The sequence below is a fragment of the Salvia miltiorrhiza genome, chromosome 8 (assembly GCF_028751815.1).
Source record: "Salvia miltiorrhiza cultivar Shanhuang (shh) chromosome 8, IMPLAD_Smil_shh, whole genome shotgun sequence".
NCBI classification, from domain to species: domain Eukaryota; kingdom Viridiplantae; phylum Streptophyta; class Magnoliopsida; order Lamiales; family Lamiaceae; genus Salvia; species Salvia miltiorrhiza.
The window spans coordinates 1,183,970-1,198,567 of NC_080394.1; the positions used below are offsets into that span (position 1 = coordinate 1,183,970).

The 14,598-nt window shown below is 35.1% G+C and overlaps 2 protein-coding genes and 1 long non-coding RNA gene across 9 annotated transcripts; 2 read left to right on the top strand and 1 right to left on the bottom strand.

Annotated features, from left to right (window-relative positions):
• Positions 1-49: 49 nt before the first annotated feature.
• LOC130999795 (chitinase 5-like) lies at positions 50-1,736 on the top strand. The gene is made up of 2 exons (XM_057925440.1): positions 50-524; positions 1,230-1,736. Exons 1-2 carry the CDS (start codon positions 236-238, stop codon positions 1,628-1,630), a joined length of 690 nt encoding a protein of 229 aa, XP_057781423.1. The 5' UTR covers positions 50-235; the 3' UTR covers positions 1,631-1,736.
• Positions 1,737-4,622: 2,886 nt separating this feature from the next.
• On the top strand, positions 4,623-13,599 carry LOC130999792 (endochitinase A-like). Of its 5 annotated transcripts, none has more exons than XM_057925433.1 (3): positions 4,623-4,755; positions 12,469-12,790; positions 13,066-13,599. In XM_057925433.1, the coding sequence occupies exons 1-3, from the start codon at positions 4,693-4,695 to the stop codon at positions 13,470-13,472; spliced, it is 792 nt and encodes a 263-aa protein (XP_057781416.1). In that variant the 5' UTR covers positions 4,623-4,692; the 3' UTR covers positions 13,473-13,599. The 5 variants fall into 5 exon arrangements, with proteins under 5 accessions (XP_057781416.1, XP_057781417.1, XP_057781419.1 ...); XM_057925434.1 differs by having other exon boundaries at positions 4,630-4,764; positions 12,478-12,790; XM_057925436.1 differs by lacking the exons at positions 12,469-12,790; positions 13,066-13,599 and adding exons at positions 5,819-6,270; positions 6,323-6,443 and having other exon boundaries at positions 4,640-4,981.
• On the bottom strand, positions 9,745-12,224 carry LOC130999800 (uncharacterized). Of its 3 annotated transcripts, XR_009093588.1 has the most exons (6): positions 11,151-12,223; positions 10,685-10,803; positions 10,499-10,579; positions 10,207-10,341; positions 10,053-10,126; positions 9,745-9,930 (listed from the first exon to the last, which is right to left on the bottom strand). It is a non-coding gene; the product is annotated as an uncharacterized LOC130999800 (long non-coding RNA). The 3 variants fall into 3 exon arrangements; XR_009093587.1 differs by having other exon boundaries at positions 10,685-12,224; XR_009093586.1 differs by lacking the exon at positions 10,499-10,579 and having other exon boundaries at positions 10,685-12,221.
• Positions 13,600-14,598: the final 999 nt, after the last annotated feature.

Sequence of the window (14,598 nt, forward strand, 5' to 3'; positions counted from 1 at the left end):
ATCAAATAGTACCTTATACTATAAGGCATTCCAAAAGTCAATAATATACTAATCCATTTGTAACAAACTTCCAATCTTCCTAGCTTCAAGATATCTTCCTCTTCCCATTATCCTTCTAAAAATAAAATAAAAAAATGGAGTATATATTTATTTCACTCTTTAAATACCCATAAATCCCCACATTATTTCTCCACACCAACACAACATTTTCTCACTACTCTTAGCTATCTCCAAAATGAACCATTCCCTCACTATCTACGCCCTTCTCGCTCTCCTCCTAGCCACCGGAAAATACGTCTCCGGCCAAAACAACGGAGGCAATGTCGGCGGCGTGGTGACAGATAGTTTCTTCAACGGCATTGCTAATCAGGCGGGGGCGGGCTGCGCTGGGAAGGGATTCTACACACGCGCCGCCTTCCTACAAGCGATTCAGCTGTACCCCAACTTCGGCATGGTGGGGTCCGCCGACGACTCGAAGCGTGAGATCGCGGCGTTCTTCGCTCATGTCACGCACGAGACCGGGCGTAAGTCCACGAAATATTTTCCTAATTTTCTTTTTTGATTCCTCCATAAAATATTTTCCTATTCTATTTTCGAACATATTGGTACTAATTATATATAATTAAATTTTCTCGAAACTCGTGTCCACCGACGAATCGGAGCGTGAGGTCATGGCATGTCACACATTAGATTGGACTAAGTTTTCTTATTTATTTATTTATTTTTATTTTACTTTTTAAAAGATTATAATTTTATATATAATCACATTTCTTTTTAATTGTTAACTTTGTTACTCTCACTTAGGAGCTATATTTTTCTATTTTTTGATAAATTACACAAATAAATTAATTAAAAATCCTGCCACAGTGGAATCAAATTCAGCACCTTAGGCCTTGGGCATTAATCATCTTGCACACATGTATTGAGTTTGAGATTTCGGGAAGACAAATTTTTTACTATTTAATTAGGTTTTAGAAGTTATTGTACAATGCTTCACACAAAATATTGATAATTCGATGAGATTCTCTGTCTCACAACTTATATGAGTTGAAATCAATATCGAACTAGGGAAATAATATCATATCAGACGGTATGACGAGTCAAAATCCATAAATTAATTCAATGTCTATATCCGAACACAACCATAAACCAAAGATTAATATTATTAATGAATATATGTGACGAATCTTGACCCATCAGACGATCTGATAATTTTCTTTCCCATGCAGACATGTGCTACACACGAGAGATAAACAAGGCGGTCTATTGCAGTAGCAACAAACAGTGGCCGTGCACGCCGGGCCAGAGCTACTACGGCAGAGGCCCGCTACAGCTGACGTGGAACTACAACTACGGCCCGGCGGGCCAAGCCCTAAATTTTGATGGATTGAACAACCCCGATATCGTGGCCCGGGACCCCGCCATCTCATTCAAGGCCGCGCTGTGGTTCTGGATGAATAGCGTGCACACGGCTATTACATCGGGGCGGGGTTTTGGGGCCACGATTAGGGCTATTAACGGCGGAGAATGCGATGGAGGGAGGCCGGCCGCCGTGACTGCTCGTGTTAATTATTATACGAGTTATTGTAACCAATTCGGAGTTAATCCCGGACCTAATCTTCGTTGTTAGGAGAGCTAATTAACATGCATGGAATAAATTAATGATGTTTGATCATTAGTGTATTTGAATTGAAGTTTGCAGCATTAGAAATGGGTATTCTCAACGGTTCAGCTTCTCCACTTTTGCAGTCCTTTTTCTATTCAAGGCATTTTCCCAACCAGTTGGTGTGAAGATTTCTGCAGCCCTTTCTTTTAACTCTTTCAGTCGTTCTGTCGAGCACTTTGTAGGCGTCTATTCTGCTGAACGATTTCTCCAGCATAGCATAGCAGATTTCCAACAGTTTGAACATATTTACTTGATACAAAGATTGTCAGTTAAAAATGTATATATAACTAAAAAGGTCTGAAAAATGTTATGGATCCAAGCTGGATACAGTGAATTTCAAGAATTCTTGAAAATATTGCATCGTAAAATCGTTGCATGACATACGATGTCTAAAGCATTACAGACAGTTGAAAATGCGCTTTTCACACTATTATTTTACATCTTTGTACTTTTTGGTAAAAGGTTTCATTTTCTGGGAATACATAGGGGTATAATCGAACCGAGTCGAATTGAATACTGGTGTGCTCAAGTTTGATTTGTTTAGTATCGCATCGAATCCCGAATTTTGTTTACCGAATATAAATTTATATTCAAAATATTGATTAAAGTTTTCTCTCGCAATCAAACATTAATCCATGAAAAAATAAAAATAAAATTTTAATATGCTCACAACCTTTTAAAAAAAATTGAAATAGATTAAATCAATGAGATACTCCCTCCGTCCCACTGTATCTGAGACTCTTTCTATTTTGGGCGTCCCATTGTAAGTGAGACTCTTTCCTTTTTAGGTAAAAGTTTTTCCCTTTAAACACCTTTTCACTTTTTCACTTACACACAAAATACACCTTTCTTAATTCCCGTGCCCAAAAAAAAGTCTCACTTACAGTGGGACGGAGGGAGTATTTGTTATATGTGGTATAAACAAGAAGGGATGAGAATACAAAAATGTTACTAGAAGAAAAAAAGAAAAAAAAAAAAAAAAGAGAAGAAAGAGAATGTGGAAAATTAGGTCGGTATTACATATGGGGACCATGATCACGTGAACCAATTAAGGGGGGTGTATTAGTTTAAGACTTTAATAGATTTCTGCAGACTTTTAAAGGTTAGGTGTATTAGTTCAAGACTTTTAAAAGTCTATGAAAATCTAGGTGTATTCGTTCAAGACTTTTAAAAGTCTATGAAAATCTAGGTGTATTCGTTCAAGACTTTTAAAAGTCTATGAAAATCTAGGTGTATTCGTTCAAGACTTTTAAAAGTCTATAAAAATCTGGATGTATTCGATAATTTATGGACTTTAAATTGAAATGACTTTCATTAATTTCGTTGAAAAAATAAGCATGAACAAATCCGAACACAGACCACGAGAATTCACAAATCCTGCAAAATCCCCGCGCTCGCTGGGTGCCAGCGCCCGCGGCCAAGAAGCCAGCGGTCGTTGCCAATGATTCCAGAGGTCAAGTTTCTTCAGCGCTCGTGGTGCCATGATTTTCTTCGGGAAGCTCCCATCACCATATTATCCATTAGGAAATTAAATTGCTTAGTGGATAGAGATATATATATAATAATGGGAATGCATGCGAATAATAGTTACCCACTAAAATTAAATAGCGCCGATTACATAGAAATAGAACCAGTGTAGTCAAAATAATAATCATAAATCCAGTTATTGGGAGGCGCATATGCATGTTTGAAATACTATATGATAATATATATAACAGTGTGAAAGTTGGGAATATATGTGCACCACCGGTAAAATTTTAGGCACCAACCAAATCCAATGATGTGATATATGGTTTGAGCGCTCGTTGGAACCCAGCGCTCGCTAGGTATCCAGCGCTCATGGGCCCCTAGCGGCCGCTGAAAGTAGGTCTAGCGCTGGTTCAATTCCCGCGCTCATTGGGTTTGTGGATTTCAAGTCCGAAAATATCACGTCAAATTCTTGCTAATTCATTAAAAATCCGACCAAGAATTCATTCAAAATCATGAAGAATCTGTGAGAATTCTATGGACTTTTAAAATCCACGGATTTTTAAAATCTACATAAATATTGAACTAATACACCCCCTAAGTTTGGACTATAATATTTATTATTTTTAATGTATTGAGATATAGAATTGACCAAAGACTCTAGAGAATCATGTGACTCACTAGTATGTTGGTTTTTCATATTCTTCTTTTATTTCATTTTTATTAAACACTTTCGTGGTTTTTTTATTTTTATTTCGGAGTCTTTATATATTTGGTCTCATTGTTTATAATGTCGGATATAGTTATATATAATCAACTCAATTTTAAAGTGATAAATGATCATTTTATTATATGATTAAATTACGGGCCAAATTATATTACGAGTCGAATCATACAAACCAAATGTTTAGTTAAGTTGGGCTTGTTTATCAGTCATACTTATCGCTCAAATCAAACATCTCATATATGAATTATTATGAATTCATTGTGAAAAGTAATGAATTAAAAGAAAATGAATTTTCAACACCTTTAAGATTTAAATTCAGTATGAACCATGAATTATGAGTTCATTCAGCAAAGTGATGAATTCACAGTAAATCTTCACATTTTCAGTACTGAAATAATTTTTAATTTATAGTACATTATATACCTTCTCATTTGAACTTATAAGTATAATTTGTAGTGAACAATATCCTTTAGCATATAATTAGATTACAAGTAACTAGTTATGGTGTAAATATTATGAGTTGACTCTTAATAGTAAGTCAAGTTTACCTACTCCACTTTGGAAAATCCAACACAAATTTCCACCACAATAAAATCAAATAGTATCATATACTATAAGGCATTCCAAAAGTCAATAATATACTAATTAATCCATTTGTAACAAACTTCCAATCTTCCTAGCTTCAAGATATCTTCCTCTTCCCATTATCCTTCTAAAGATAAAATAAAATAATGGAGTATATATTTATTTCCCTCTTTAAATACCCATAAATCCCCACATTATTTCTCAACACCAACACAATATTTTCTCACTACTCTTAGCTATCTCCAAAATGAACCATTCCCTCACTATCTACGCCCTTCTCGCTCTCCTCCTAGCCACCGGAAAATACGTCTCCGGCCAAAACAACGGAGGCAATGTCAGCGGCGTGGTGACAGATAGTTTCTTCAACGGCATTGCTAATCAGGCGGGGCGGGGCTGCGCCGGGAAGGGATTCTACACACGCGCCGCCTTCCTACAAGCGATTCAGCTGTACCCCAACTTCGGCACGGTGGGGTCCGCCGACGACTCGAAGCGTGAGATCGCAGCGTTCTTCGCTCATGTCACGCACGAGACCGGGCGTAAGTCCACGAAATATTTTCCTAATTTTCTTTTTTGATTCCTCCATAAAATATCCTCCTACTCTATTTTCGAACATATTGTTACTAATTATTACAATTAAAATTACCATATATTTACACGCATTATCACTAATGGACTCACATAAATTCACTCACTATTTTTTTCTAAAGTATGAACCCTTTTTGCATTCACCAAAGATATAATTAAATTTTCTCGAAACTCGTGTCCACCGACGAATCGGAGCGTGAGGTCATGGCGTTCTTCGCGCATGTCACACATTAGATTGGACTAAGTTTTCTTATTTATTTATTTTTTATTTTACTTTTTAAAAGATTTTAATTTTATATATAATCACATTTCTTTTTAATTGTTAACTTTGTTACTCTCACTTAGGAGCTATCTTTTTCAAAAAAAAATTCAAAACAATTTTTTTTGATAAATTACACAACTAAATAAATAAATTAAAAATCGTGCCACGGTAGAATCAAATTTAGCACTTCAGGCCTTGGGCATTAATCATCTTGCACACATGTATTGAGTTTGAGATTTCGAAAGACAAATTTTTTACTATTTAATTTGGTTTTAGAAGCGCTATTGTACAATGCTTCACACAAAATATTGATAATTCGATGAGATTCTCTGTCTCACAACTTATATGAGTTGAAATCAATATTGAACTAGGGAAATAATATCATGTCAGACGGTAGTCAGAATCCATAAATTAATTCAATGTCTATATCCGAACACAACCATAAACCAAAGATTAATATTATTAATGAATATATGTGACGAATCTTGACCCATCAGACGATCTGATAATTTTCTTTCCCATGCAGACATGTGCTACACACGAGAGATAAACAAGGCGATCTATTGCAATAGCAACAAACAGTGGCCGTGCACGCCGGGCCAGAGGTACTACGGCAGAGGCCCGCTACAGCTGACGTGGAACTACAACTACGGCCCGGCGGGCCAAGCCCTAAATTTTGATGGATTGAACAACCCCGATATCGTGGCCCGGGACCCCGCCATCTCATTCAAGGCCGCGCTGTGGTTCTGGATGAATAGGGTGCACACAGCTATTACATCGGGGCGGGGTTTTGGGGCCACGATTAGGGCTATTCACGGCGGGGAATGCGACGGCGGGAGGCCGGCCGCCGTGACTGCTCGTGTTAATTATTATACGAGTTATTGTAACCAATTCGGAGTTAACCCTGGACCTAATCTTCGTTGTTAGGAGAGCTAATTAACATGCATGGAATAAATTAATGATGTTTGATCATTAAGGGTGATAATAATGTATTTGAATTGAAGTTTCCACCATTTATCTTCGTTGTTAGGAGAGTTAATTAGCATGCATGGAATAAATTAATGATGTTTGATCATTAAGGGTGATAATAATGTATTTGAATTGAAGTTTCCACCATTTATAGAAATGGGTATTCTCAACGGTTCAGCTTCTCCACTTTTGCAGTCCTTTTTCTATTCAAGGCATTTTCCCAAACAGTTGGTGTGAAGATTTCTGCAGCCCTTCCTTTTAACTCTTTCAGTCGTTCTGTCGAGCACTTTGTAGGCGTCAATTCTGCTGAACGTTTTCGCCAGCATAGCAGATTTCCAACACTTTGAACATACTTAATTGCTTGATACAAAAATTGTCAGTTAAAATTTATTTATATATAACTAAAAAGGTCTGGAAAATGTTATATACAAGAATTCTTGAAAATATTGCATCGTAAAATCGTTGCATGACATTACGATGTCTAAAGCATTATAGACACAGTTAAAAATGCGCTTTTCATAGTATTATTTTACATTTTTGTTTATTACTACTTTTTTATAATTTTAGGTTTCATTTTCTGGTAATACAGTAGCTATAGGGGTGGTTCTATTCATAGCCCCTATTTTACTTTCTATAGCCTCCTATCTTGAATAATAATTATAAATTTATATTTTTATCCTATACTTCATAGTTCCCAAATTAAATTAAATTTATAATAAATTAACAATTTCATTTAAATAAATATGAAAGAATAAATATGTGTAACTCTCAATTGTAATAATCTGAAAATATTTATATCGTTTTATCTTAAAATATTTATAGCCCTTTATCATAATATGATAAAGAAACATGTTTATGCATATTAAACTTCTGCCAAAAAACTGTATGACACCAGTTTCAACGCCATTTTACACACCTACTAACAATGGTTTTTTGGATCAATAATCATTGCATCTTTTAAATAGAGGGCTATACAAAGTAAAATGAGACTGTGAATAGAATCACCCAAACTATACGGTATGTTTATTATATATTTTAAGCCCAATTTATTTTTTGCCATGGAGAACACAGAAAAAGGCCATGAACTAAAAAGAAATATGTTTATGATATATATTAAGCCCAATTTATGTTAGGCTATGGAGAATACAATAAAAGGCTATGAACTAAAAAGAATTATGTTTATGATATATATTAAGCCCAATTTGTTTTAGGCTAATATCCAAGCTTATAAGAAAAAAATATATGTTTATGATGAGGCCAAAATTAATCCTACATATATCTTCCATCAATAAAACCCTATCATATAAATACCCTTGTCATTGATTATTGAAACACATAGCAATGACTGCTTCTATTCCACCCGACAACGACGTCGTGACACAAATACTCTTGCTTCTATCCGTTCAATCCCTCTTGAGATTCAGATCTGTCTGCAAATTCTGGCGTCACCTCATCGATTCCCCATATTTCAGAAAATTGCATACCAACAAAAACAACAACAACAACAACAAAGACGACGCCGTATATCTACAATTTTCTTATCCTTTTCGCGATGATCCAGATCCGAAACTATCAGTAAAGCTCCTAGACAACGGGAAGTCATTGGAGTCGTACAACAACGCCTTTCGTTACTTCTCCATCTTTTCTTTCCCCATCATGCCGATTATTTGTCAGGCGCGACGTCGGGATTGGTTTCGACGAAGATTACAAAGTGGTGGAGCTGATGTATTACACCGAACACAGCTACCTCCAGTTCCACGCCCAGCTGTATTCGAGAGCGACGGATTCTTGGAGGGATTTGGGCGGCGGCGGCGTGCTTGCTCAGCTATTGGAGATCGTTAAGCCCATAAAGTCGTCGTGCAAGAATGGCCACTTTGCGCACTGGCTAGCGCGAGAAAAAGATGATAAGGTAATTATACTAACCTTTGACATGAAGAATGAAGTGTTTCGTGCTGTCACAATGGTGAATCATAACACTAGTTATTATTCGCAATTCCTAAAAGAAGAAGATGAGATTCTTGCAAAGGATGAACGCTCGATGACGATTTACTTTTCGAGATGTGAAAGGAGTAAATTGATGTGGAGTCATCTGATGATTGTAGATTTGGAGCAACCCTTTTATGGAATAACTCCACATCTGTGGAGGAGTGATTGTGTGGTTTTGAAGAATTGCGGCATGTGTTTGTCAATTGTTAGGCTTGACCATGACCACGTCAACTGAATTATATTTGCACTAAAATGGGTTAATTATTTTTCATTTTCTTATTGTTGAGATATAGAATTAGAACTAACTATTTTTGACTATAGAATTAAGCTAGTATATGTTTTTTTCTCTTATTTCATAAATACGTTTGCCTTTTATTTGAAAGGGTTTAAATCTTGATCTCGTGGATATGCATATATTGACCGAGCATATTTAATTTCACTCGAATTTCTTAGTAAGATTTACATTATGTGATTTGCAAATTTTTTTTATTTTTTTTACAAGTGGTAATCCATTATATAATCAAATAAGTCACCCGCAAGCAGGCGATGACCTCCAAAACCTTTCATAAATGAGAGTATTTGGGTATTTCAGCTTTATCATTTGACATAGCTAGGTCTCATTAACGTGATTTGCAAATTATTACAGATTAATTTCACCGGAATTTCTTAATAAGATTTACATTATGTGATTTGTAAATTATTACACATCGATAATATTCACCTAGGGTGGTGTAACTCTATTTTGACTAATTCCAACTTTGAAAGCCAACGCAAAATAAGATAAAATTTTTATCACATTAAATTCAACAAATACCTAAATACCTAATATTGTAAGGTACTCTGATATAACATTATTGCCCAGACCCTAAAAGTCAATTAATCTACTCATCCATTGTAACAAATTTCCAACGTTCCTAGCTTCACATTATCTTGATTTACTCTATAAATACCCCATAAATCCTTGCCTTAATCTCCACACCAACACAACATTTCCTCTCTCATCTCCAAACATGAAGCACTCTCTCACTATCTACACCCTTCTTGCTCTCACTACAAGAATTTAGCACATAGACAACAGATATTTAGTGTTGTCTATGTGGAAAACATCTGTTGTTGAGGCTGATGTTGTCTATTCTGGGGTGCTAATAGACAACATATATTATTTGTTGTCAATTTAAACATAGACAACAAACGGAAGGTAATAAACAACAAATATTATCCGTTGTCTATTTAATCATAGACAACAAATATTATATGGTTATAGACAACATGAAATATCTATTGTCTATTCTATGACAAAATATTTTTTTTTATAATATATTTAGATCCCTATTTTATAATACCAATATATTATAACAAAATTAAAATACTTAAACATCAAATAACCAAATAATACTAAAAAGGCATAAATAAAAACTCGATTAATATCATAAAAGTCAAACATCGTATTTAGTATTTCATCAAAAGATATTACATCCACAATTGTATTGTCTCTAACTATGCCTTCAACATTCAAATAAACTTCTCCTAAAAAAACTTCTAATACAATCTTCAACCATTAACATTCACCACCAATCATCCAACAAATTCAATTATCCAACAAACATGTCCCATTCCTTTAGTAATCATTTCTTCCATCGTATTACTGAAAATCCTTGCACTTCGAAAGGAGATGTTTGTCTTCTAAAATAGAAAAATCAATGTGTTAGTAGCATAAACAAGCTAAGTCAAATACAAAATTTGGTCAAGATTTCTATCTCTAAACTTAAAAAAAATAAAAAACTAAGAAATGACCATACACTTACCGTGTCCAATATATCTAACATAAATGATGAGTCATCACGATAGTTAATATAAACCTTCTACCAACTGCAGAAACCTATATAAGAATAAGAAATTAGATTATCATCCAATAAAATGAAGATCAAATATCAGTTGAAAGGGACATGTATATTATACCCAGATGAGATCATATGTGCAATTTAAATCCAGTAACGCTAAGAAGTTGGTTTGAGAATCAATAAGGTGACTACTCCCCAAGAATATGTACGTGATCTGTTATAAATCAGATAGAGTTGTAACACCATCCACCACCTTAAAATAAAAAAAAAGAAAATATTTTTATCCATTAAATATAAAAGATGGAAAATGTAAGCTTAAGAATAAGAAGATAGCATAGCATGCACATAAAGATTTATTTAGAGCTTATAGTAATGATTTTTTTTTCGAAGTAATGTTAAAGATGGTCTACTTGCAGATACACAATCCAACTATCAGTTGTCTCTAGATCCCTCAACGTAAGAGTACGCTAGTGCACTCCCATCAAAGCAAACTATAACAACAAATGAAATAACTAGTTATATTTAGTCAATATACACATACATATATACATACTTCAAAGCAAAAATATATTAGTATTTAAGAGATAATATCTAACCTGCTCCTCTAGGGATGGCATCGTCTCGAATAGTAACGGGGCCTTGAGCATTCATCACAACAAGTGAAAAAATCAATAAACTCAGCCAACCAGCTATAGTGATGATGCCTTTTGCCATTCTTTAAGTAGATAAAATATAAAAAATATTATTAGTATTCATTGGAAACAGTCACAACAAACAACAAAAGTTAAGACAACTAAATTTTTGAAACAGCCAGATATAGAGGTATTCGACTTATCCGTGAACTAATTCTTAAACATATACATAAATATACATTCATTAAATCAGAATACAATACACAGAAAACAGAGGAACGAAGAAGCAAGTTGCTAGGGCAGGCTTGGAGTAAACCACGAAGAAACATACCATCAAATTTTCCTAGACTAACAACAACTTCATATCTTCAAACAATTTAAACAAAATGACATACTTTGAATTCAGAAATTAGAAAGAAAGAAAACATACCTTGTGTAACTTTTCAAGAGAACACAGAGGATCGGGTAACAAGAGGAACATGTGTGGGGAAGCTTGAACCAGCTAGAGTTAATGGTGAGGTTGAATGCTAAGAATCAGTCCTCTTTATAGGAGGGAAGGCAACATAATCATTTATCATGAACAGATAAAACTCATGACATTGACAACTTATGCTGCAAACTCCACTACATCACAAATTTTCCCTTGAAGCTAAATGACTATATCCTAAATTTAGTCCAAAGTACTTGAAAAATTCAGCAATAAACCCAAATTCTGCAAATCCACCAAAACAAATTTAATCACAAGAGATAATTTGCCAGACATCCTCATATTCCATTTGAATAATGCAATTAAAAAGATTAACAAATATTGAGAGATGTTAAATTCATGAATTGAGATAGTGAACCTTAAATCACGAACAAACCTTTTTTATCCGAGTCCTAACTTCTTGGCCTTGTTCCGCCTCTTCTCCGATTGGTGAGCCTTCTTTGCCATTGAATCCGCCTTCTTCATCCCAAATTCGCACACAATCGAGCGCTGCATAAAGCTCAATTGCACCTAGGGTTTGCTATGATGATGGGCCAGTTGAAAGGCGTCGATGGAGGAGATGTCGACGGATCTGCCGCTGCGTTTCGGCGAGGAAGGGCGACGGTGGTAGAGGGAGTGATGACAATGAGTTCCCGCCGAGCAACCGTTCGCCGAAGGAGAGAAAGAGAGAGATTCAGGGCTGGTGTGCACGCAGTGGGTTAGGTAGGGGCATCGGGCGGCGTTGAGCTGGTGAAGGAGGCGGCGTCAGGCTGGAGTGATTTGATGGCGACGGCAGCCGGTGGTGGTAGGCGCAGCGGCGGAGCCGCGGAGGGAGAAGGAGGAGCGACAGAAATTGAATGTAGTTTTAGAAAGTAGAAACTAACTTTTTTTTTCTTGGTTACAATGCATCACATTTTATCTTTTTCTTTTTTGATTAAAATTCACAAGTGTTTGCGTAATGAGGTAATAGTAATAGACAATAGATTTTTAAAATACTTGTCTATATGCTTTGAATAAAGACAACAAACTAGGAAAATCTATTGTTTATTTTATTAATAGACAACAGAAATTAAGTCATGTTGTCTAGTAGCGTTCATAGACAACATGTTTCAAACACTGTTGTCTATGACCACATTTTTCTATGGTCATAGACAACAGATTTAGCCATTATAGTTGTCTATATAATATTTAACAACACATTTGTCCAAATATATTGTCTATTTTGTGTTGTCTATGTGACCAATTCTTGTAGTGTCTCCTTCTGGCCACCGGAAACTACGTTTCCGGCCAGAACTGCGGCTGCGCTCCCAACCTATGCTGCAGCCAATACGGCTACTGCGGCACCACCAACGATTATTGTGGGCCCGGCTGCCGTTCGGGGCCGTGCACCGGTTCGTCGGGAGGGAATACAGTTGCTAGTATAGTGACGGATAATTTCTTCAATGGAATTGCTAATCAGGCGCCGGCGGGCTGCGCCGGAAAGGGATTCTACACACGCGCCGCCTTCCTCCAAGCGATTCAGCCGTACCCGACATTCGGCACCGCCGCCTATTCTAAGCAAGAGATCGCGGCGTTCTTCGCGCATGTCACGCATGAGACTGGACGTAAGTTTTTTTTTTTGTTGTTGAACAAATAATTTTATAAATTACGTAATAATTTCAAATTCTGTAACATATAGTCATTTTTTTGAAAAACACTAAAAGTTATGGTCCTGTTTTAACAATTAGCTCCTCATTTAGTACTTGGTAATACATACCCTTACCAACTTAATAATAATAATAATAATAATAATAATAATAATAATAATAATAATAATAATAATAATAATAATAATAATAATAACATTTTACTTATGAAATTCTTTTTTTTTTCCATGCAGACTTATGCTACACAAGAGAGATAAATCAAGCTAACAGCTATTGCGATAGTACCAATACACAGTGGCCATGTACACCGGGCCAAAAATACTTCGGCCGCGGCCCATTGCAAATATCGTATAACTACAACTACGGCCCGGCGGGCCAAGCAATAGGCTTTGATGGATTGAACAACCCCGATATCGTGGCCACAAATCCCGCTATCTCATTCAAAACCGCATTGTGGTTTTGGATGAACAACGTGCACTCGATTATCACATCGGGTCAGGGTTTTGGGGCGACGATTAGGGCTATCAACAGCATCGAATGCAATGGGGCGAATCCTACCGCCGTGACTGCTCGTGTTAATTACTATACAAGCTATTGTAGCCAACTCGGAGTCGATCCCGGGCCTAATCTTCGCTGTTAGGAGGGATTCATTATAGAATAAATCAATGTGGCCTCTTGCATGAGCTGATTAATAAATGAAACAGGGCTGCTGGAATAAATTATGTTTGATCGATGCTAATGATAATTATGACATGTGTTTGAAGTAAGGGAGTTTGCACCATTTAATTTATAAATAAATTATAGACAAATCTCACATAACTAGTTAAATGTTACCGATCGATGACGTAAAAATAGTTTTATATATAGGGATTATATAAATATAAACTCATTTTAAAATATAATTTAAAAAGCATTTGGAACTCATAGATAGTGAAGAGATATATTGTGAGTTCATCGTTTTACTACAAAACCTTATAGTATAAATTAGTTATTTGGAACTAAATATATATTGTGAGATATATTGTGAGTTATATATTAATTGTGAGATATATTGTGAGTTAAACCAAATATATCTACAAAACCAAATATAAGGTTTTACTACAAAACCAAATATATCTACAAAACCAAATATAAGGTTTTACTACAAAACCAAATACTACAAAACCAAATATATAGTTAAACCAAATATAAGGTTAAACCAAATATATAGTTAAACCAAATATAAGTTTAAACCAAATATATAGTTAAACCAAATATAAGGTTAAACCAAATATATAGTTAAACCAAATACAAGGTTAAACCAAATATAAGGTTAAACCAAATACTACAAATACTACATCATTATAGTATTTGTAGTTAAACCAAATACTACAAATACTACATCATTATAGTTAAACCAAATATAAGGTTAAACCAAATATATAGTTAAACCAAATACTACAAATACTACATCATTATAGTTAAACCAAATATAAGGTTTTACTACAAAACCTTATATATTGTGAGATATATTGTGAGTTCATAGTATAAAAGCATTTGGAACTCATTGTTTGTAGTCTAACCATATTCTATATATAGGATAGGGTTAATTAGTTATACTACAAAACCTTAAAGTATAAATTAAAAACACTACAAAATGATGTATTTGATGTGAAGAAAATGATAAACTAAAAGAGAGAGAGAGAGGGAGAGAGGGAGAGAGAGAGATCTTTGACCTTTTAGAATTCTAAACTAAGACCAGGAATTGATTCAACAAATTATAATGT

What these genes read in the sequence shown, in the direction of transcription:
- LOC130999795 (XM_057925440.1), top strand. Translation starts at nt 236, where the DNA reads ATGAACCATTCCCTCACTATCTACGCCCTTCTCGCTCTCCTCCTAGCC. An exon ending in TGTCACGCACGAGACCGGGC is followed by an intron (nt 525 to 1,229) that starts GTAAGTCCACGA and finishes TTTCCCATGCAG; the next exon opens with ACATGTGCTACACACGAGAG.
- LOC130999792 (XM_057925433.1), top strand. Translation starts at nt 4,693, where the DNA reads ATGAACCATTCCCTCACTATCTACGCCCTTCTCGCTCTCCTCCTAGCC. An exon ending in TAGCCACCGGAAAATACGTC is followed by an intron (nt 4,756 to 12,468) that starts TCCGGCCAAAAC and finishes GGAAACTACGTT; the next exon opens with TCCGGCCAGAACTGCGGCTG. An exon ending in TGTCACGCATGAGACTGGAC is followed by an intron (nt 12,791 to 13,065) that starts GTAAGTTTTTTT and finishes TTTTCCATGCAG; the next exon opens with ACTTATGCTACACAAGAGAG.